The 21,080-nt window shown below is 58.3% G+C and overlaps 2 protein-coding genes across 2 annotated transcripts in view; both read right to left on the bottom strand.

Annotated features, from left to right (window-relative positions):
* Positions 1 to 11,196: 11,196 nt before the first annotated feature.
* On the bottom strand, positions 11,197 to 18,929 carry LOC101541151 (SPOC domain-containing protein 1). The gene is made up of 12 exons (XM_004603729.2): positions 18,772 to 18,929; positions 18,278 to 18,335; positions 17,995 to 18,064; positions 17,298 to 17,457; positions 17,098 to 17,214; positions 15,898 to 16,023; positions 15,078 to 15,162; positions 14,770 to 14,920; positions 14,371 to 14,506; positions 13,776 to 13,865; positions 13,442 to 13,628; positions 11,197 to 12,076 (listed from the first exon to the last, which is right to left on the bottom strand). Exons 1-12 carry the CDS (start codon positions 18,853 to 18,855, stop codon positions 11,391 to 11,393), a joined length of 1,950 nt encoding a protein of 649 aa, XP_004603786.1. The 5' UTR covers positions 18,856 to 18,929; the 3' UTR covers positions 11,197 to 11,390.
* The window catches only part of LOC129404955 (SPOC domain-containing protein 1-like), a 25,861-nt gene continuing 23,710 nt past the window's right edge, over positions 18,930 to 21,080 (bottom strand). The window contains exons 2-3 of the mRNA XM_055139868.1: positions 19,943 to 19,971; positions 18,930 to 18,948 (exon numbers count right to left, since the gene is read on the bottom strand). Coding sequence (XP_054995843.1) covers positions 18,930 to 18,948; positions 19,943 to 19,971 — 48 coding nt within the window. The remainder of the gene's footprint in view (positions 18,949 to 19,942; positions 19,972 to 21,080) is intronic.

The following is a 21,080-nucleotide window of genomic DNA, read 5'->3' as shown; positions in this document are numbered from 1 at the left end:
CTGATGATCTGAAGCATTGATGACCCTAAGAGGCTGTAATAGGATCCATGGGAGCTCCCAAGAGACAGTGGTGGCTTTAGAGAGAGGGAGACGGAGAAGGGACAGGGCATGGCAGTAGGGTGAGGCAGGGTGGGGTGTGGGAGGCTGCCGAGTCGAGTCGCCTGGGTAAGGGAAAGGCCTGGCCTGGCTCTCGGAGGTATCGAGAAGCGAGGCGGGGCCACTGGAGCAGCGATTACCAGGAGATCTGACAGGACTCAATGATTCATAGCTGAGGGGAGGCGTCGCAGGGAGAGGCTCTGACAGTGACTAGCAGCAAACACAGTGCAGGGCCACATGCACACACGTCTGCACGCATACATGCACGCACACAGGCACTCACATGCACTGATGCACACATGTGCATGCACGCACTGACACACATGGACACACATCACACTGGTATATGCACATACTCGCACACACATGCACTCACACACATGGACACACATCACACTGGTATATGCACATACTCACGCACATACACGGACACACGTGCATATACACACACTGACACACAGGCACATGCACACATGCAGATACACGCACTGACACACAGGCACATGCACACATGCAGATACTCAGCACACTGTTTCACCTGTCATGTCCTTCCCCATTGCCCCAGTGGAGCAGGCTTGAGATTTAGTTGCTCTCTAGCCACAGACCCCAGAAGATGCTGACCTTGACCCCTTAACAATCTGACCTCTGGCTCACCCTGGGAACTCCGTGCCTTGTACCCCCAGGAAGAGCAGTGAGCACCCCTGTGGGATAGGGTCAGCAGAGAAAGACCAGAGCTAGGTTTTCCTCAATGACCTAGACATACGTGTCACATGCATGGACTTGGATCCAATTCTCCTGGATGGACACAGCGCACACAGGGATGGCCCAGCCCTGGCACAGTCACACCCCTACCGCCAGACCCCACCTTCAGGTCACTGGGCTCTGCTGGGCCCCAAGCTTCTCTGGTTGTCCCACCCTGGGCCACCCTGTCCTCCCTCCCCCGGAGGACGGGACAGAGGCCAGCAGAAGGGCCAGCAGAGAGGACTGGCACAGGGACCAACAGCCAAACGGGGCAGCCGGGAGAGAGGCCTCTGAGAAGGGGTTGCCAAGGCAACAGGCTCCTGCAGAACCAACCGGGGGCTGAGATTCGCGACTCTTATTTTTAGAAGTTGGACCTGGGCTGCATGGGCTGGCCAGCGGGCCCGGCTCCCCGGGGCAGTGCCCAAGGGCATAGACGCCAACTTAACCTCCCAGAGAGCTCTGGGAGACGCTGCCCCAACCCGGGCTCTTTCCACATGCCCAGCTCCGTCCTCAGGGTCTGGTCCTGGGCAGGATCTTTCCCCCCCCCTTTTTTTTTTGTTCCTCCTGGTTCCATGTTTGGGGGGTCACTCCCAGTGGTGACCATGAGGTACGAGAGATGGAGCCCATGGTTCCTGCATACAAACCTGCACTCAGCCCGTAGAGCTCTCTCTCTGGCAGAATCTTCTAGTCCCTCCGGTCTTCACACAGACTTGGGGTCCTTCATCCAGCAGTCTCCCCCATCCCCCCACAACTCTTGATGTCTTTCACTTACTTTATAGCATGACAAGGCCAGAGCAGTAGTACCGTGGGTAGGGCATTTGCCTTGTACACAGTGACCCAGCTTCAATCCCCAGCACCACCCTGAGCTTGCCAGTACTGAGCCCTGAGTGCAGAGCCAGGAGTAAGCCCTGAGCACTGCAGGGTACAGCCCCAAACAAAAAAAGAACAAAAACAAAAATTTACAGTGTGTCAGTGGAAGAGGGGGGAGGGTTGCCGGGCTGGATTTATGTGTCTGAGTCTTAATGAGTGTCTAAATACATGCATCTCACCTTCAACCCTGTCCTTGTATAAATTCCCTCGTTATCGGGGTAAAACAAAGCTCCCCCTCTCCCCAAGCCCTACTCATCACTCCCACCCCTGCCTGGGTCTCCTGAGAAGAGGGGCAGGGGAGCCTTGGGAGAGACGTTAGCAGGCGTGGAGTGCCTGCTTTGCATGTGGGAGGCTTGGGTTCAAGCCCTAGCACCTGCACAGGTGCCCCAAAATGGAAGTGGCACGTGAGCATTGAGTTGGGAGTAGCCCCTGAGCACTGCCTGGTCGGGCCCCAAGACCCCTCAAAGAAGAGAAGGAAAAATGGAAGGTGGGCATGGATCTCAAGTTGGGAGGGTGGGAGAGGGCTCTGCTGTCCTCATCTTGCGCAAAGTCATCCTCATATCTCAGCAAACGGAATGTGGGGGACAGGAGAGTGGTAGCAAGGGGGAGGGACCAGACAGGGCCAGGTGTGCAGAGACTGGGGGACGGGATTTGGGGGAAGCGTAAGGGAGCTGACTCCTCCAGCTGCTGGGGATTTCTCTGTTAATCTGGGGTTGCTCCGTTTGCATCTCATTTGCCTATATTTGCATAACAAGGGCCTGGCTGGCACTGAGACCAAAATTTCAGGGCCTGGGTAATTGTGTAGAAAAGTCTCTGGAGACCAAGCAGGAATCCTGGGGCCTGGGAAACAGAGCAAGGGGCTGGCTGTGTTGACATAGCTGTTCCCCCTTTAATTGCAGGAGCCTCCACTTTTCCCTAATCCCTGGTGCAGGATGGTTGGGGAAAGGGTGGGAGGGACTGCACCACTGAGAATCAAGTCATTCTTGGGAACTGAATTTGGGAAGGAGTGAGTGGAGAGGAGTGTGTGTGTGTGTGTGTGTGTGTGTGTGTGTGTGTGTGTGTGTGTGTGTGTACCATTGCTAGAGTTCCAGAGCTACTCTGCATGCAGGAGACCTTGTGTTCAATCCCTGAAATCAAAACTTTATTTTATAGTTTTTGTATAGTATAATAGCACAGCGGGTAGGGCGTTTGCCTTGCACGTGGCCGACCCAGGTTCAATCCCCGGCATCCCATATGGTCTCCCTAGCACCACCAGGAGTAACTCCTGAGCACAGAGCCAGGAATAACCCCTGAGAATCACTGGGTGTGACCCAAAAAGCAAAAAAACAAACAAACAAACAAACAAAACCCCTTTATTTTATAAAATAAAGCCAGAGTGCCTGGAGGCCTAGACAGGACCTGCCACTTCCTGGCTTCAGGGCCCCCCTAGTGGGGCTTTACTCTCCCTCCCCTCCCCACTCACCTCCAACTCCCCCCAGGATTCAGCTTCTTCTTTTTTTTTTTTGCTTTTTGGGTCATACCCAGCGATGCATAGGGGTCACTCCTGGCTCATGCACTCAGGAATCACCCCTGGTGGTGCTCAGGGGACCATATGGGATGCTGGGATTCGAACCCGGGTCGGCCGCGTGCAAGGCAAATGCCCTACCCGCTGTGCTATCGCTCCAGCCCCAGGATTCAGCTTCTTAAACTGTAGCTCAAGACCCCAAAGCTGAATGTGGGGGTTGCAAATAACCTTAAATATTTGTTTTAAGAGGCTGGAGAGGGACTGGAGAGATAGTACAGCGAGTAGGAAGTTTGCCTTGCATGCTGTTGACCTGGGTTCGATTCCCAGTCTCCCATATGGTTCCCTGAGCACCAACAGGAATGATTCCTGAGCACAGAGCCAGAGGTGCACCCTGAGCATCATGGGGTGTGACACCCCAAAAAGTAGTGCAGGGATTAAGGTGCATGCCTTGTATTTAAGTGACCCTTGTTATATCCAGCTCCCCTGAGCACTATCAGGGTGACCCAAATAATCCTTACACCACAGAACCATATCCTCAGGCCCCTGCATTGGACTACCAGCCTGGTTAGCTGAGAATTGCTGGGAATCCCTTGGGAAAACCTCCCCAGAATTGTTTTAAAGTAAATTTCTTAAAAACTAAAATATTTATCTTTGAAAATATTTTCTTTGTATACCTATTTTATATTGTGAGACTTGTTACTGTTTTTGGCATATCGAATGCACCACGGGTAGCTTGCCAGGCTCTGCCATGTGGGCGAGACACTCTTGGTAGCTTGCCGGGCTCTCCAAGAGGGATGGAGGAATCGAACCCGGGTCGGCTGCATACAAGGCAAATGCCCTACCCGCTGTGCTATTGCTTCAACAAGTTTCACAATGAAGACGTTACTGGTGCCCGCTCAAGCAAATCGATGAGCAACGGGATGACAGTGACAGTGACAGTGACCTATTTTATATACTGATATATCTGGTGTTCTTGAACATTTCTCCAGTGAAAGAGTCGCGGGTTGAAAAAGCGGAGGCAGTGCCTCTAGAATATCCCATTTAGGTCTCTTTTACACACAACAAAATTTCAACACGGGCCCCAGGATGCTCCCCACTGGGGACTTCAGTCTCCTATAGACTATTCCTGCCTCCCTTGGGCCCTGGAATTCCCTGTCCCAACTGCTTGGAGCCAGCTCCAGTGTCCAGAGGCCTCATTGCCATCCACAACCTTTCCCTAGAAGCCTGGATACTGGCTGAAGTATGGGTCACGGGCTTCCAGGTGGAGCCCGGGGCACTACGAGGAGGGGAGCAGGCGGAAGGCGAGGGCCTCTTTCTGTATTCTTATCTCTCGGTGGCTCTTTAAACAGTTGGGGTGACCCTGACAAGCTGCCTGGCTTTGAGCAAGTCCCTTAACCTCTATGTGCCTCAGGTGGGGGTTCATCACAGTACCTGCCTCCTCAGGTTGTTAAGAGAACGAACTGCCTTAATTCGAGTAAAGCACTTAGAAAGTGCCTGGCACAGAGTAAGCTCAGGGAAGTGCTAGCTATTATTATCTATTATCCTGGGATTTGGCTTCTTTCCCTCCAGCTGCACAAGCACCACCTTTGCTTTCATTTTGAGAGAAGCAGGGGCGGGAACACCCTCTCGGCACGTTCCCCATCTTGCTCAGAGCCCCCTGCCCCCATCCCCCCATCTCCCTTCCAGCCGCTGCACCTCTGCTCAGGATGTCAGGAGGGCTGCCAGGCCACGGGACCAAACGAATGGCTTATTTTGTGCCCCTCCTGGTTGATGTAATGAATGAACAAATGAAGGAATAAAAGGCCAAGGATGAAAGAAAATAGTCGAACAGAAGGAAGGCTGAACTGAGTGATGGGAAGAGAGTTGGAAGACATGTTTTTTTTTGTTTGCTTTGTTTTTTTGGGGAACCATACCCAGTGATGCTCAGGACTTACTCCTGGCTCTGCGCTTAGGGCTCAAGGGACCATATTGGGGTGCCAACGATCTAACCCAGGTCAGCCATGCGCCAGGCAGCGCCCTACCCACTGTACTGTTACTCCGACTCTGGGTAGGCAGATGTTTTGGCTCTGGGGGCCTCAGATGTGATTCCCCGATTCCCATGGCTTTCACTGGATAATGGGAGCAAGGTGGGGCTGAGGGGCCTGGCTGGGCCCACCGTACACTCAGTGCTGGCCACGGTGAGAAGCTCGGGGTGAGAGCCAGGGGCTTCTGGGCCTGGGGGGTGTCAGGGAGCGAGGGCCTGCCGTATCTGGGTGCCATCGCTGCTGTGGAAGCCTGAGTGTCATGAGCGATCCAGGTGACATTGTCTTGTGTCTGTGTGTTGCTGCCAACAAGGAGAGGCCCCGGGCCAGGTCTCCTCGGGGTCCAGGGTGGGAGAGCTGGTGAGCCTCATTACCTCCTTCTTTACACCTCTGGCCCCTCTGTCTACGCCAGGCATCAGTGCTCCCGCCTGCCAGCCGGCGGGTTAGTGGTGATGGAGCGCTCTCCTGGGGCCTGGCGGCCTCCACCATCTGGCCAGGCTAGTGCTGGGGCAGGCTGGCAGAAGGGTGCCCCCTGGGCCCTCAGGCTTGATGCTGGGCTGGAGCGGAGAGTGGCGGGTGTGTGGGCAGGGGAGAGGGCAGGAAGGGAAGGTGTGCACCAGCCCTGGGGAGTGTGCAGCGAGCCTGCATGGGCAGGAGGTCTGAGGGGCCTGAGCGGCACCCTCCATATTTGCATTCAAGACTGTGTGTCTGCGCTGCCCCCGGGACTGGCTCTGCGGTGTCTGTGACAGAAGCGCCCAGACTGTGGATGGAGCGCGTGGGGCTGGGGCAGGGACTCTTCCCTGGGAAGCTCCTGGGCCAGGCACGAATGAAGGAAGAGGGCTCAGGCCACCCAGAGATTTGAGCTGTGGCCTTGACAGGGCTGAGTCCCTTATCAGCAAATTTGATTCCCATCAGAAGAAATTCACCTGCAGCTCCATTTCTTTTTGTTTGCTTTTTGGGCCATACCCCGCTGTGGCAGGGTCTACTCCTGGCTCTGTGCTCAGGGATCACTCTTAGTGGGCCCTGGGGAATCATATGTGATGCCGGGGATCTAACCCAACTCAATCTCCTGCAAGGAAAGCATCTTACACCCTATACTATTGCTTTGGCTTTTGTGCCTTTGGACACCTTACTGGGAGGGGCACCCTAGTTTCAGGCATCATCACCCCAATCTCCCCAGGAAGTATCCTATGGATGTCTCTCAGTTGCCATAGAGGAAGTCTCACTGAGGTATGAGACAAAAATTTCTCAGACAAGGGTATCACATATAAACCACATCACACATGACCCATGTTCCCAGCGGTGCAGTCACAGATCTGCTGGACAGAGTACATGCTTACCTCCCACACGGACCTCATGTTCCACTTCACACATATAGGCACACAGATGTACATTCCCATGTGTGCTTGCATGAAGAGATAAAACACATGCTTGCAAGGACACATGTGTGGGGCCGGATCCATGGTACAGCGGGTAGGGCGCTTGCCTTGCAAAAGGCTGACCCGGTTTCAATCCTTGGCATCCCAAATGGCTTCCTGAGCACCACCAGGAGTAATTCCTGAGTACCAAGCCAGGAATAACTGGGTGTGACCCAAAATAAAAGCAAAAAACCAAAAACCCAAAACAAACAAGCAAGCACACACGTGTGCAGCCATCATGGTATCTGTGTTCACACACATTCTGTGCACCCCTCCCCCAGTTCCAGTGGTAACTCTCAGCCACTAGGGACCACTCGCTGCCAGGAAGGCATCAACAGAGATCAGATGCCTCAGCCACGGGAGAACCTGTCAGAGTGCAGCTGGGTATGTCCATGAGTCCAAATTTATATATGCGTGGGGCTGGGAGCCTGCAATCCCAGCTTTGTGTCAAACAGGGGAGTGACATCGGCTACTTCCTGCGAATGCCTGTGTGCTCCTCCGGCATGACCTTCATGCAGCTGTGTGTACCCACTTCTGTGAATGTGCATGGGGATGACAGTGGGGAATTTGTGTCTGTGGGACTCACTGTGTAGACCCTTCCTCTGCATGGCTATATGCATCTCTAGCCACATGTCTTTCTCAGGTGATCTGGAGTCCTGGCTGACTGGGCTGGCTCCCCTCCTGGCAGAGGCTGTGACCTGGGGTGGAACCGGGCAGGACTGGCCCGAATCCCCCAGTCACCGGCCGTGGTATTTACAGAGCTCCAAGTAGGATGTAATTGCTTCTATTAATCTTTCTCCGGTTGTTAATTGCTCACTTATCGGGTTGTGTATTATGCCGACTGTTGCTCTTAATTCGCCTCCATAGCTGCAGGTGTTTGCTGCCTTATTAACTGTTAATCGGCACGGCTAGGGACGAGACTTAATTGGCCCCCAGAGTGGGGGCACAGGCAAGGCCAGCCGGGCACTACTAAGCTCTCAGCCTGTCCCCAGAACCCTTACCTGTGGCGCACAGGTGGCTGGCAGGGAAGGAGTTGGCTGGCTGCCGTCCTCCGGCAGACGGAGGTCCCACATACAGGGATCAGAGTGACAGCAGCAGGGTATGCCCCCATGGAGTCTTGCCTCCTCCAGGAAGCCAGTCAGCCAACCATAATCCAGCCCTTGCCTGACCTCTCCATCACCAACGGACTTCCTCTGCCTGAGATAGGAGCCAGCCCCAGTTACGTCCATCAACTGAACCTCACTGAGAACTGAGACACCAACCTGTTCTTCTCCCTTACCTGTGTGACCTCTCCCATACCTGTGACCTTAGAGATTACAGACACACTGGGGAAAGGACATGCTCTCTGATGGCTTACCCTGTGAGGACCACCCAATTCTCAGAGAGTATCAGTGCAAACAAGAACATCCAGGATGAGGTCTGCGGCCCATCCCAGTCACACTCGGGGTCCCTCTCAGTCTCTGCTGCCAGCCCAGGCCCCCAGGCCTCCTGCTCCAAGAAGTGAGAGTGAATTCCATGCTGAGCTGACTCCAAGTCACAGTGGGGGGCATTTCTACTGTTCACAGATGGGACAGCGAGGCCCCAGAGGGCTACAAGGTGGCCCAAGGGTCCCTTCATCCTCTCTGGCTAAGCTCAGACGTGGCTCTCCAAGCAGAGTTTCTGCCCTCCGTCCCCTGCGTGGAGCAGACCACACTTCCTGGGCCATTTTCTCAGTCACCTTCACCTCCATTCTCTGCCCTTTCATCACCCCACTTCAACTGCCACTTTAAGACAGGCATGCAAGGTTTCTGGAAAAAGTTGTTTCCTTAGACAGACCAAGGGTGGGGGTGGGGGTGTCCCTTTGAGGTGGGGGGGTGAAGTGGGGTGAAGGAAGAGAGTACATATTTCACCAACCAGGCTTTCAGCCTCCAGGAAACAGACTGACTCTAACCAAGAGGCTCTTTGCCATACTCAGTTGTCAGGTCTGCTAAAAAGGAGGCTGATTTGTTTCCGATGACTCCTGAGGCGCTACCACTGAGTGCCTGCTCTGTGCCAGCTACCGCCACGGTGCATGTAAAAGTGGCATCATCATCCCCATCTTACAGAGAAAGAAACTCAGCCAGAGACCAGGGAACTGGGATGCCAACCAGGCCAGTCGCTGTCTTGAGAGGATGTCTTTGGTCAGGCTTACCTGGATGGATTCATACTGATGGTGACCAGGGGTCTGAAACTAGAGTTGCTCACCCACCCCTAATTAGGGAAACAGTAAGAAACAAAACACTCACGCATAAAACAGTAAGAAACAAAACACTCACGCATGCGCAACCCTCGTGCCCATCAAAGGGGCTGAGCAAAAAGCAAAGGGAACTGTCCAGGGATAGTTGCCCAAACAAGTTCCGGCCCCGCCTCTATGCTAATGACATGCAGATATATGCAAATTTCAGGAACCGTCGCTCAAACCTTTGGGAGGAAAGGGGTGACATGGTAGCGGTTGCTATAGAAACCCAAAAGCGACCCCCAACCCTCCCCATCGCAGAATTGAGCACACAGACATGTGCACAAAAAGACTCGGAGCCCGGAGGATCCCAGAGCGGCGAGGGTGTGAACCGGAAAGACCTTCGGAGGTTGAGTCCAGCCTGGGGGAGGCTGAGACTCAAGAAAGTCTGGGGTGAGCAGCGTCGTGGGGCGCCTTCTACTAAACAGAGGGGAGGAGCCGGGTGGCCCTTTAGGTCCTTGGAGACTCCTACTCCGGCCTAGCAACGCAGCCCCGCCCAGGGTTGCTTAGCAACGCACATCGAGCCTAGCAACCGCCGGCCACGCCCCCTGGCAACAACCAGCCCTAATCCGCGTTCCTGGCTTCCTCCACAGAAAAAGAAAGGCTCAGGGTTTGTGGACTATGTCCAGAGCGGAGGGAGGTCCTGCTGCCCAGACCCCAGCCTCGAGGAAGCCTGCAGGGTCTCGAGGTCCTGCCCTATCTCGCCCTGCTCTGCCGGGCGAGGTGTTAAGGGCCCTCCCTGGACAGAGGGGGACACTGACGCTTGAAAGGAGTCCCAGCCTAGTGGACAAGGCCCGTTCTTCCTGCGTGCCGAGGAAGTCGGGGGTGCAGCAGACGTTCCTCCGTCTCCTGTGGCAAAGCCGTGCCACCCACACCCCAGCCCCCACTGCCTCAGGAAAACCGTCCAAGTGGCAGCTCAGAAGGGAGCTGTAGCGTTGTTGCATTGTAATTCGCGTCCTTTATAGGTAGCGCGGAGGCTGTGGCGCTCTAGAGCCCCTCAAGCCCGGAAAGTTCCCAAGGAGCCCCTCCCCTCTCTCTGGGTCATCTGTCCAGCTCCCACTTCTGGCCTCATGCCCGCACCCCACCCTTCCGCTTCCAGTCCTCGCACTAAATTCCCGCACCCCGCGGAGCCCCAGCTCAGCCTCCAGACCTGCCAGCCCCGACCTTCATCCCAAGGCCGAGGGCCCCCTCTACTGTCCACCGTGGGTAGGGCAGCAGCAGAGCTCAGGGGGCCAGGAGACTCCCCAAACCATCACAGCGCCAGGGTGGCTTCCAGGTCCAGCAGAGTCCAGGGGAAGGTTGCTTCATAAGGACTTTGGGACGGGGTGACGGGGGCGGGGTGCAGCCCCCAAGGCTAGATCGGGTGTGAGGGGGCGGATCTTGCTAGAAGCTCACTCCTGGAGCCGGGAAGTAGTGGCAGTTTCCAGATGCAGTTTGTTGGAGACAGACCCAATTACAGCAGCAGCTGTGGTGACATCTCATTCCAGGTCCCAGGCAAAGCAGCACCATGCAGGGCTAACAAGATCCCCCACCCAGGGCCCGCCCGTGGCTTTCTGCATTCTCTGCCTGGCCGGAGCATCATCTCACATGCATCTCCCCGCTTCCTCCATAGTGTTCCACACATGGATGTGTGATCACACACACACACGCGCGCGCGCACACACACACACACACACACTCATAGCCACGTACACACACTCACACACACAGACATGGAGAGAATTTGGTGGCAGACCCCAACTGTACAGAGACCAAAGAATCCCAGTAATTGAAAACATTTAGAAACCATTGCAACATGTTTTATTTTCTCCCTGAAAACCTTAGTGTGCCCATGTCCCTTCCCACACCACATCTTTCTCTTTCCTACTATAACCCCACCTTCACTCCCATGGCTTCTTCCTCCTAGTTGGTAGGACTTATAAAAAGCCAGGAGAGAGACCTCAGTGGGCTGAGTGCAGGCTTTGCATGTGGGAGACCCAGGTTCCACCCTTGGCACTGAGTACCACCTAGAGTGATCCCCAAGCACTGAGCTGGGATTATGTAGCCCCCAGCCACTGCTCTGTATGGCTTGGAAACAATGGAAGAAGTTCCGGGCTGTAGTGAAGGTTCAGTGCCTTGGCGGTGGCGGGGGGGGGGGGGGGCTCTGCCTTGACCCTTCCCTCCACTCCCAGCACTTCAGCTGTGTGTGTGTGTGTGTGTGTGTGTGTGTGTGTGTGTGTGTGTGTGTGGGCACAGAGACATACCCATGCGCTAACCCACACCTGGCCGGGGCCAGGTCCGTTCTACTGGCCAGCAGATGCAGTCTCAATTCTGACAAATTCTCTATTGAACCAAAAATCAACATCAGTCAGATTGCAGAACAGGAAACCCTAACAGGACAGGTGTACTGAGCTGACCCCCTGCTTCTTCACCCTTTCCCCCAGGAGAGGGCTGAGTGTCAGCCCCGGGAGGGAATCCAAGCCTCTCTCCTGGGGGTTGATGGGTGTCTAGGGACACTCAGGGTCACGTTCCTCGGGACACTCAGGGACAGGTTCTTCTGCTGGGTCCAAAGAGGAGTCAGAGGCCAAGCCCAGGGGGCCAGGTAGTGTGGGGAGCTGGCAGACAAGGCCAAGGATCTCCGATGTCGTGGTGGGTGGGGCAGATGTGGCGAAGGATGGAGGAGCAAGGACCTGGTCTGGACACCCGAGTGAGGCTTGGAGCTGGTGGCTCATGGCCACCAGGGATTCAAGATATTGTAGAAGGGCTTGGCGGGGACAGGTGGTCCTGGAGAAGTGCTGGCCATGGCTCTGACCAGCATCTGTTGGTGCTGCTGACCAGGGGTGCCAGGACTGGCTCCAGTGCAGTTCTGGGGGACACTGTCCTTGCTCAGGACGCTGCCTGGTCTCAGGCTCTCCCCACAGTCTGCCCCTGCCTCTGGAGGGTCTCTGCCATGTACACGGTCTCCTGGGGGTCAGGCTGCCTCCGTCCTGATATTGCTGGGGGGCAGGGACACCCTCTGGGGGCACCGCCGGCTTCCTGGCCTCTGGCTGGTAGCATCTCAGCTCCACCCGTTTGCTGAAGGAGACCGTCTTGCGGACCTTCCCCTTCAAGAGGCTTGACTCTGTGGGGTCCGGAAGCTTTGCTCTGGGGAGCAGCACGGCCAGCAACAGGCTGGAGTGAGTGACGTCCAGGCCTGGAAGGGGGGATTAGAGCAGAGATAGTCAGAGCAACACTGAACCCCCATAAACTGTAGCCCGGCCATGGCCGGCGGGTAGGAGGAGACCCTCAGGAATAGCTTCCTGGGCATGCTGTGGGCCCCTGAGCTAGCAGGGATGGGAGAGAGAGAGAGAGAGAGAGAGAGAGAGAGAGAGAGAGAGAGAGAGAGAGAGAGAGAGAGAGAGAGAGAGAGAGAGAGAGAGAGAGAGATCGAAATCTTAAGAGATTGGATTCATGTGGGAACAGGTGTGCCGGGCAGCAAAGGGCACAATGGTTTGGCCACAGGACTCTGGATTCTGTTGACCTCACTGTCCCTGGGACAGGCAGGCCCAAGAATGGGGACAGTCTGGGCTGAAGCAACAGCACTGCGGGTAGGGCGTTTGCCTTGCATGCGGCCGACCTGGGTTCGATTCCCAGCATCCCATATGGTCCTCTGAGCACCACCAGGAGTAATTCCTGAGTGCAGCGCCTGAGTGACCCCTGTGCATCGCCGGGTGTGACCCAAAAAGAAAAAAAAAGGAGAATGGGGACAGTCCACTGCTTGTAGACCCAGCCCTAGAGGCCGCCAACAGGCCTCTCCTGGGGTCCCTGCACATGGGTCAGTCTCAGCCCAGTGCAGTCGGACTGCACATACTCCTCCCTGTCTCAGGTGTGGCCACCCAGAAACTTCCATTTGGTGGCCCAAGTTGGGAGGCTGCCTGGCGAGGTGAGCTGACTGCAACTCCGTCTCGAGCCAGCTGCAACCGGCCACTGGCTGGCTGTGTGGATGCCGGTCCCTGTTCCCTGCCTTCTCCCCACCTTAGCCTCGGTGTCTGGTAACAAAAGAAAGGAACTGGCCCCCTTCTGACGGGGCTGTTTCCAGTCTGAGCACACTACACAGACCGTAGCACACTACAGCAGTGAGACACTACCGGGGAGAGTGTCACACAGTACGACAGAGAAACACCACTACAGCAGAGAGACACTACCACGGATAGTGAGTATATCACCGCTAAGCAGGGAGTATAGCACCTAAATAATGTCTCACACTACCACTAAATAGCGTCACCCATACAATTAAGCAGGGAGTACATGACAACTAAATTGAGTACACGACAACAGGGACTACACTGCAACAAAAAAGGTAGTATGCGACAACTGAATACTTTAGCACACTACAACAGTGTAGCCCGGCACAACTGCAGCTAGCGGAGGCGAATAATCTGGCACGTAGCGAGTCACGGGCCAGGCAGCACCACCATGGCCACTGCTGTCCATCTAAGGAATTCCCTCCCGAGATGTGTCTGCCCGTGTGCTCTGTGTTGACCCAGATCTGGTCACCATCCGAGGGTGGCGGTGTCACCTGGGCCTCCGAGTGGGCGGAATCTGGCCGGCAGCGGCTGGAAGGCAGGCAGGGGCAGCAGGACCAGCCTCATGTCTTCCAGGGCGCCCAGGCCGTGGCGCTGCTTGTTGTTGAGGTAGGAGTAGAGCAGGCGGCAGTTCTGCACGTCCCGGGAGCCATGTGGGCACAGCCTGACCACGCACACGTCCTGTGTTTGCAGGGAGAAGAGCAGCTTTAGGGATAGTCATCGGGGGCACCTGCCAATACCCCCGGCTCACCCAGAGGTCATGCCGTGAGTGTGTGGGCGCAGCCCTGGAGGGTCCAAAGCAGAGGCGGGCCCACCGCGTGCCCTCACCTTGGCATCAGCTGGGCAGAGGCTGGCCAAAAGGTCCCAGACGGTGCTGGAGGGGATGCAGCCTGCTGAGCGGATCACCTCTGGCAGGGCCTGCGGGCAGCCAGGGTGGCCAGTGAGCACTCCAGCTGCCCCCCCAGGCTAGGACAGACTCAACGCCAGCCACCAAGGAGCCACAGCCCACAGGGAGGCTGGGCAGGAGTCCCAGAAGGCCTGACTTCCCTGGACGCCAGCCTCTGTCCCCGCTAGACCCCTACAACTTGCCCTCACTCGCTCCTCTACCACTACATCAGCTGCTCAGTCACTCGACTACCACTGGCAAACCGTCCTCTGGGTCAGGGAGACCCAGTCCCTCCTGGCTCCTTCCTGCTCACACCTGGGGTCACAGGTGTCCTTTAACCCTGGTGTCTGAGGATGAAGGTGGCATCTCATTTGCTCCTGTGCCCAACACAGGGCCAGGCCCGGAGTGGACTCCAGTAACTTACTTCAGCCTGAAAGAGGGAGAGGGATGGGAAGAACCATGTGGGGGCTGGGGGTGGGGGTAGCTTTCTGGGCTGCGGCACGTTGGGGGATCCCGGGACAGGGCAGGACCGGATACCATGACGAGTCGGCAACTGTGTCCTGACACCAGCTGGGCCTTGGCCCGGAAGCGCCGGATGGAGAACATGTCCACAGCCCCCTCCCAGGGCGGCTGGCTGGGGGCGGCCTTGGGAGGCCCAGCGGGCATCTGTGACCTAGAGGAAGGGCAGAGCAGGTCAGGACGGCCCCAGCCGCTCCTCACTCACCAAGTCCTGTGACTGAGCGCATCCTTGTGTGAGTGGGGCTGGGGGCAGAGGGCTGGGCTGGTTCGTTCCACTGCATAGAAGGGGAAACTGAGGCACACCGCAGCAGGATTTGCCTGGGGCCATATAGAAAGGAAAGTCTCAGCTGGGTCTGCTGCTCTAACAGAAGACCACCCCGCACCGGCCCTTCCGCCTGTCCTCAGCCCCGCTCACACCTGTCCTGGGCTTCCACGGGAGGCTTCAGCCCACTCTGGGGGATCTCTGGAGAGCACACAGGGGCTGAGTTCAGAATGTTCTGGAAGTTTTTGTCCGCCACCTTGCCGGGGGCTCTGAGGGAGTCCTGCGGCTCACACGTGGGGTCCGGGCCTGCGAAGGACAGAGGCAGCAGCTGGACGGGGGCCAGGCAGCGCAGCCGATACCAGCCCCCACCCTGCCACTGCCCAAGACCCAGCAGGCCGAGTGCCGCTGAACCCCGCGCGCAGCCCCTCCGGCCCACCTACACCCTCCCGAGTTGCCCTCCCACCCGTGCAGATGTGGCTGCTGGGGTCCGGGACGTGGGGCTTGCGCTGCTCGGCGGGGTCCTCCAGCATGGGTGGCATCACGGGGCCCTGGGAGCAGAGGAGAGAGGGGCACAGTGGGGGGGGCCGCTTGGCCATCGCTGTGAGCTGTGCACCTCGGGGACTGGGCACATTCCCCCAAAGACGACACTTGTTTAACAAAGGGAACCCGCGCTTGGTAACACAATTATGGGAAAAACCAAAATCAACCCCTTTTGTCCCACCACTCAGGGACAACTGTCACTCTTCTGGCATTCCTGGTTTTAAAGGTTTTTCTATATATACTGGTTTGGGGTCGAAGGCGGGGGGGCTTTCGCTGAAATGACTGGGATCAAATGTTCAACCTTGCACCCCACTTTGTCCACGAATCACCTCTGAGGCGGCAGTCCCTCCCGACACCCCAGTTGCATGGGGCTGCGGGAGGGCACACGCCCCGAGACTCGTGCCTCTGGCACGGTCAGTGGGTGCCACAGAGAGTGGCCTACACAGCAGGGTGCCACCGAGACGCCGTGCTACATCTCCAAGCCTTTGCATGGAACAGAATGGGCCGCGGCCCCACAGCCAGAGGTCAGGGCTGGACCAGGGCATCCCTCCCGGTCCCAACAGACCCATCAGGTGGGAGGGCAGCTGCACACAAGACAACTTGGGGTCGGGCACCAAGGAGCGGGGCAGTGGGCAGGCCCTGCTCAAAGGCCCCCTGCTCGCCCAGACCCGGTGTGATGCCCCCGCAGATGGCGGCCTCAGCTGGCGCAGCGGAACAGTGGGGCCCCGCCAGGCTCCACTTACCACCAGGTCCTCGAGCGTCAGGCTCTGGTCCGTGTCCCGCAGGATCTCCACCTCCCCCTTGTGGGTCACCTTGAAGGCCGGGAGGCTGCGGGGCTCCTTCTGCAGCTGCTCAAGGCGTTCCAGGCCCTGGCGGGGCGCAGCAGCCCTGCTCAGCAGGCCGGGGACCCGGCACCCAGAGCCCAGGGGCCTTTCCTGCCTGGGGGCCTTCGCCCGGGGCTCCGGCTCCTGCCCACTGCCGGCCCTGGCCTTGCCCTGTCCAGGAGGGCCCTTCGCCTTCCATCCTGCCCCTCCACATCCCACTCGTCCCTCCAATGCAGGCCTAGCCTCCTCCAGGAAGCCTTCTTGAACTTCGCCTTCACTCCCCAATCAGACTGTGCCCCAATCACCTAGCTCCTGACAGAGGGAGGGTGGTCACCCACAGGGGGCAGGCTCTGGACGTGCCAGCCAGGCCAGGAGGAAGATGATGCAAGGGGCAAGCTCTCCACTGCTCTCAGCTCTGAGGAGTTAACTGAAGGGTGTCCCTATTAAGTAGCATGAGGACTCTGTGTGTCCTGGGACACAGTGTTTGGGATTCTTAGCCTGGGTCAGTGGCATGGCCCTGCAGTGTGTCCTGAGAGGGTGCCCCTTCCCAAACTGCTGGAGTAGGTAGAGAGGTCCCAGCCTCACTGGCCAGAGTATGAAGAGCCTCACCCCTGCCTCAGTCTCTCTACTCGCTGGGCCACCAACCAGCACCAAGAGAGCAGTCCCAATGCCAGTCAGTGCCGGCCCCAGGGTGGAGGGAGCCCCTTGGGCTCAGGACACATGAGAGGGGTGACTCCCCCATCCTGAGGCAGCAGAAAGGCTTTTCTGGGGTTACTGCGGCTGGGCTGGGAGCTGAGGCACTGCAGGGGCCACCACTCCCCAATGATGGCAGGTGAGTGCCCATGACCGCAGACTCTGGGCTCTCCCTGCGGGTCCCCCTGATGCCCAACCAGCCGCAGACAGGAGAGAGAGAGGCCTCGTCTAGGGCCGGGCCCCTCACCCTCTACCCTCTGCACTCAGGCTGTCTGGGGCAGGAGCCCTGGCTCTCTCCCCACCCAACCCCCGTCTCTCCTGCTCCTCCGTTCCAGGGCTCAGTTGTGTGGTCACGTCCGGTCACATGGCCTGTCCTCACTGCCCTCCTGCTGCCCATCACCCCCACGGCTGGCTCCCACGACTCACCCTTCTCTCCTCCTGGTCCCGCCAGCGGGCCAGGTCCTGGGGCGCCAGCTGGATGGAGCTCATGCGCACCAGACCGTGGGGGGGCACAGACCCGCGAAGCACTTTGAGAAACAGCTCCTGCGGGGCCGGGAGAGGGGCTGCAGCTCTGCCCCGAGCCCCCCCCCCCACTGCTCACCACACCAGCCCAGAGCCCCACTCACGGGGTTCCGGGGGTCCTGCAGGTTGAACAGCAGACTGCGGTACTTGTTCTTGTAGTGGCCGTTGGTGGCCTGTGTCAGGCTGAAGAGGGCAGCCTCGATGCCCACAGCGATGCCCTCCACGGCCTCCCTGCTCAGCGCCAGGCCCGGGAGCTCCTGCAGGCTGAGGTGGGGCCGGTGCTGAGCCGGCTGCGTGGCAGGGCCTGGGCCCACTTTGTTTTCTGCTCTGGGCATTTCCCTACCTGAACGAGCCCCCTCTTCTCCCCCCGGCTGTGTGAGGACCAAGCATGGTCACTGTCCGTGCAGGCGGGGCGTCAGCGGCTTCCCCAGGGCCAGGCTGACTGGCACCCCCCCAGTACAGGCCCTTCTGGGATGTGTCTGTGCACCCCTGAAGTGGAGGCATCCTCAAGGCAAGGCACTGAGTGAACCCCAACCTGCCCTGGACGTGCTCTGTGACCTCCGCCACATCTTGGCCTCCCTGGGCATGGGGGTCACCGCACTCACTGGCCCCTCTGGGCGGGGACCACCACAACACTGGTGACATCCAGGGGACCTGAACCAGCTTTCTGAGTGACAATGGTTTCAAGGCCTGAAGCCAGAGCCAGGCTCAGCTCTCTGCCCCTGGCAGGCTCCCTCTGTCCTGCCCGCAGATCACAGCCCTTCCCGGCAGGATGCCGGGAAGCGGACAGCCAGGCCTTACCGGCTCCAGAGCACCTTCTGCATGGCACGGACCACAGTGCCCCGCACTGCAGCCTCCGGGGAGGGCTGTCCTGCGGGCAAAGAGGGTCACTGGTTCTCAGGGTGCTCAGGTGACGGGGAGGGGAGACTTGGTGCAGGGCAGCGACTGAGCCTTCTAGAAAGTCAGGCTGGGAGAGGAGCAGGAGGCCAGTGGGTGAAAACCGCCTATGGGGAGGAGGGGAGGGCTCATAGAGGGTGGATGGGGGCCCCAAAGATCTCTGCTTAGGGTCCACCCCGCCCCTTACCTGCATTCTCTCCCCCGTTCTGCTCAGCAGACGTCTCTTCAGCCTCCTGGGGGTGACCCTGTGAGGGAGAGGGAGGAGCAGAGGCTGGACCCCAGGGGGACACTTGCCTCCCCCCCTTCTCCTGGGCTGCAGCCTCAGCCCCCGCCCTCAGCACCAGCCCCCGCAGAGAAAGGACATGAACATCAGGGTGGTCCCTGGGCATGCACAGGGAGTGACCCCTGGGCTGACGTGGGGTGGGGGGCGGCGGGGATGGGTGGGGGCAGAGAGGCAGGCAGTGCCCCAGATCTGTCCTGGGAGCTGCCTGGAGTGAAGAGGCAAAGGCGGCCACTGCTCTGTGGCCAGAGTCCTGCCAGGCCCGAGCTCTGAGTCTGGGGTCAGGAGCCGGCCAGGCGTGGCTCTGGGTTCTGTGCGTGCGGGCAGGTCAGCCCCTGTCCTGCCACGGGGCCATCTGTGCTGGGAAGGGGGAGGGTGCACGCCCTCCCGGGGCACTGTACCTGGCGGGCAGTGCGGCGCAGGGCCTTGCACCTCCTCTTCCTCCTGGGCCTGCAGGCGGGAGAGGCTGCTGTGACCTCCATCATGTCCTCCAGGGGCTCCAGCCACAGGGGCTGTGGCCACTCGGCCTTGGCCTGGCCAAGGCAGCCCAGGAGGTAGATCACCGGCCCTGCAGCCATCTGTGGGGAGAGGGGACTTCAGAAGAGGTGGTGGTCGCCATCCTCCCTCTGCGCCCCACGGGGCTCTCCCCACCCGCCCGGAACACATAAGGCAGGAGCCTCTGCTCATTCCCAACCCCTTGGCCACCCAAGTTTCCTGGGACCTGGACCCTGCCGTGAGGCCCCCTCACCCTCTGGACTGGAGACCCCAGCACGGGAAGGGCCCGAGTCCTCCTCTCCCCACCGAGAGCCGCCTTCCCAGAGCTCTCTGGGAACTCTGACCTGCCCCCTCCGAAAGGCTGCCCACTGCCCCTTCGCTGCCCCTGAAAGTCCTTCCTGACCACTGCAGGGTGCTGAGGGGGTTGGGAGTCTCCTAAGGAGCCACCAAGGCCATCCTGCTTCCCCCTCGCCCCCACCCCAAGGCTTCCCTGGAGCTGATCACTCAGCCCAGCGCTCGCACTTTCCAGGCCAGGAAGAGTACGAGGGGCGTAACAAGAGTCCCCTTTCTCCTTCCCTTTCTCCCGCTTTCTTCTGGCTGTTTATTCTGTTAACAGCAAACCACGGGGCACTGCCTGGCAAGCAGGAGGGTGATGAGGAGTGAGCCTTGGATAACGAATGCTTATGAAGTGGTCAGGCAGCAAGGCTGGGGCAAGGCTGAGACCCTGTCCTGGGAGCAGCGGGCCTGGGTGCTCCTCGGGAGGGCACAGCCGGGTGGGGCTGGGAGCCAGGACCTCCTCTAGGTGAAGGATGCCACCCAGCCACCAGACCTGGGCGAAGGGAGGAAGGGGGGCAGTAATAAAGAATGACGGTAGAGGGGGCCGGAGAGGGGGAGTACAGTAGGTAGGGTATTCCCTTAGCACATAGCAACCTGGGCTGGATCCCCAGCACCTCATCTGGTCCCCTGGGCCCTCCAAGAGTGATCCCTGAGCACAGGAGTCAGCCCTGTGCACCACTATGCATGGCCCAAATACAAAGTGGGGGTTGGGGGGGATAAAGACTTACATAGCACACTCGCTTCGCCCCACAGGGCATTTTCATTTCCTCCTTGGGGAGAGAGGATCAGAGATTAGAACCCAGAGGAGCCGGGGAAACCCACTGCAGGTAGATCAGGATATTCACAATCAGCGAGAAGGGTGCCAGCCCCACGGTGGAGAGAAGAGCATGTCTCACACCCACCACAAAATGAGGACAGTGCAGTGTGCATCAGAGGGGCCACCGTTAACAAACGGTGACTGTCATTCCACGGCTCTGTCCAGTAAGAAGGGTGAGTCGCAAGGACACTACCCACTACCCAGGGGTTAAGTAGCTGGCCCTGGAGGATGCACGCCATTCATGAGCTTCCTGGGGTCTCAGAACCACTCTGCAACCATTTGACAGATGAAAAAACTGAGGCTCAGAAAGGCTCTGACAAGGCCCGCAGATAGCAGCAGAACTAGGATTAGAAGCTAGTTCTGTCCCAAGGGCCGTTGGAGCCATAGCACTGCGAACAGTCCACTTGCTTTGCACAAGGCTGACACAGGAATATGCCCTGAGCATTGTCTGGGGTGGCCCCCAAATGGGGGGTAGATAGCTAGTTCTATCTGGGGGGGGAGTGTAGATAGTTCTGTGAGGGGGGAGGGGTTAAAGATAGCTAGTTCTGGGGGCTGGAGCGATAGCACAGTGGGTAGGGCATTTGCCTTGCATGCAGCCGACCCGGGTTCAATTCCAAGCATCCCATATGGTCCCCTGAGCACCACCAGGAGTAATTCCTGAGTGCAGAGCCAGGAATAACCACTGTGCGTCGCCGGGTGTGACCCCCCCCAAAAAAAGCCAAAAAAATAAAGATAGCTAGTTCTATCTGGTGGTGGGCGGTGGGTAGTGGGGGGGGGGAGTTGGTGAAGATAGCTAGTTCTTTCTGGGGGGTGGGGGAAGATAGCTAGTTGTGCCCGATGCAGAAGTCTGGGCACTTCTCAGTGGGGCCGTGGGGAGAGCACTCGCTGACAAGATTCATGGAAGCTGTCAAGGCACATTTGGCGTAACAGCAGAAACAGGCGGTGGGACAGTCAGCGTTGCGTAAGCCCATTTATGTAAATATGGATTTGCGCCGAGCACGATGGAGGTTATCTCTGGGGGATGGAACTCCAAGGGGACTTTCCACTCGTAGACATATGGTA

This window comes from Sorex araneus, chromosome 5 (genome assembly GCF_027595985.1).
Source record: "Sorex araneus isolate mSorAra2 chromosome 5, mSorAra2.pri, whole genome shotgun sequence".
Taxonomy (NCBI): domain Eukaryota; kingdom Metazoa; phylum Chordata; class Mammalia; order Eulipotyphla; family Soricidae; genus Sorex; species Sorex araneus.
This window is presented reverse-complemented; position numbering and strand designations above follow the sequence as displayed.

Bases quoted from the DNA above. Each gene is read 5' to 3' on its own strand.
- LOC101541151 (XM_004603729.2), bottom strand. From the start codon at position 18,855: ATGATGGAGGTCACAGCAGCCTCTCCCGCCTGCAGGCCCAGGAGGAAG. The intron at 18,336-18,771 runs GTACAGTGCCCC...TCTCCCTCACAG, and splicing joins TGCGCCGCACTGCCCGCCAG to GGTCACCCCCAGGAGGCTGA. The intron at 17,458-17,994 runs GTAAGGCCTGGC...GCCCCACCTCAG, and splicing joins CAGAAGGTGCTCTGGAGCCG to CCTGCAGGAGCTCCCGGGCC.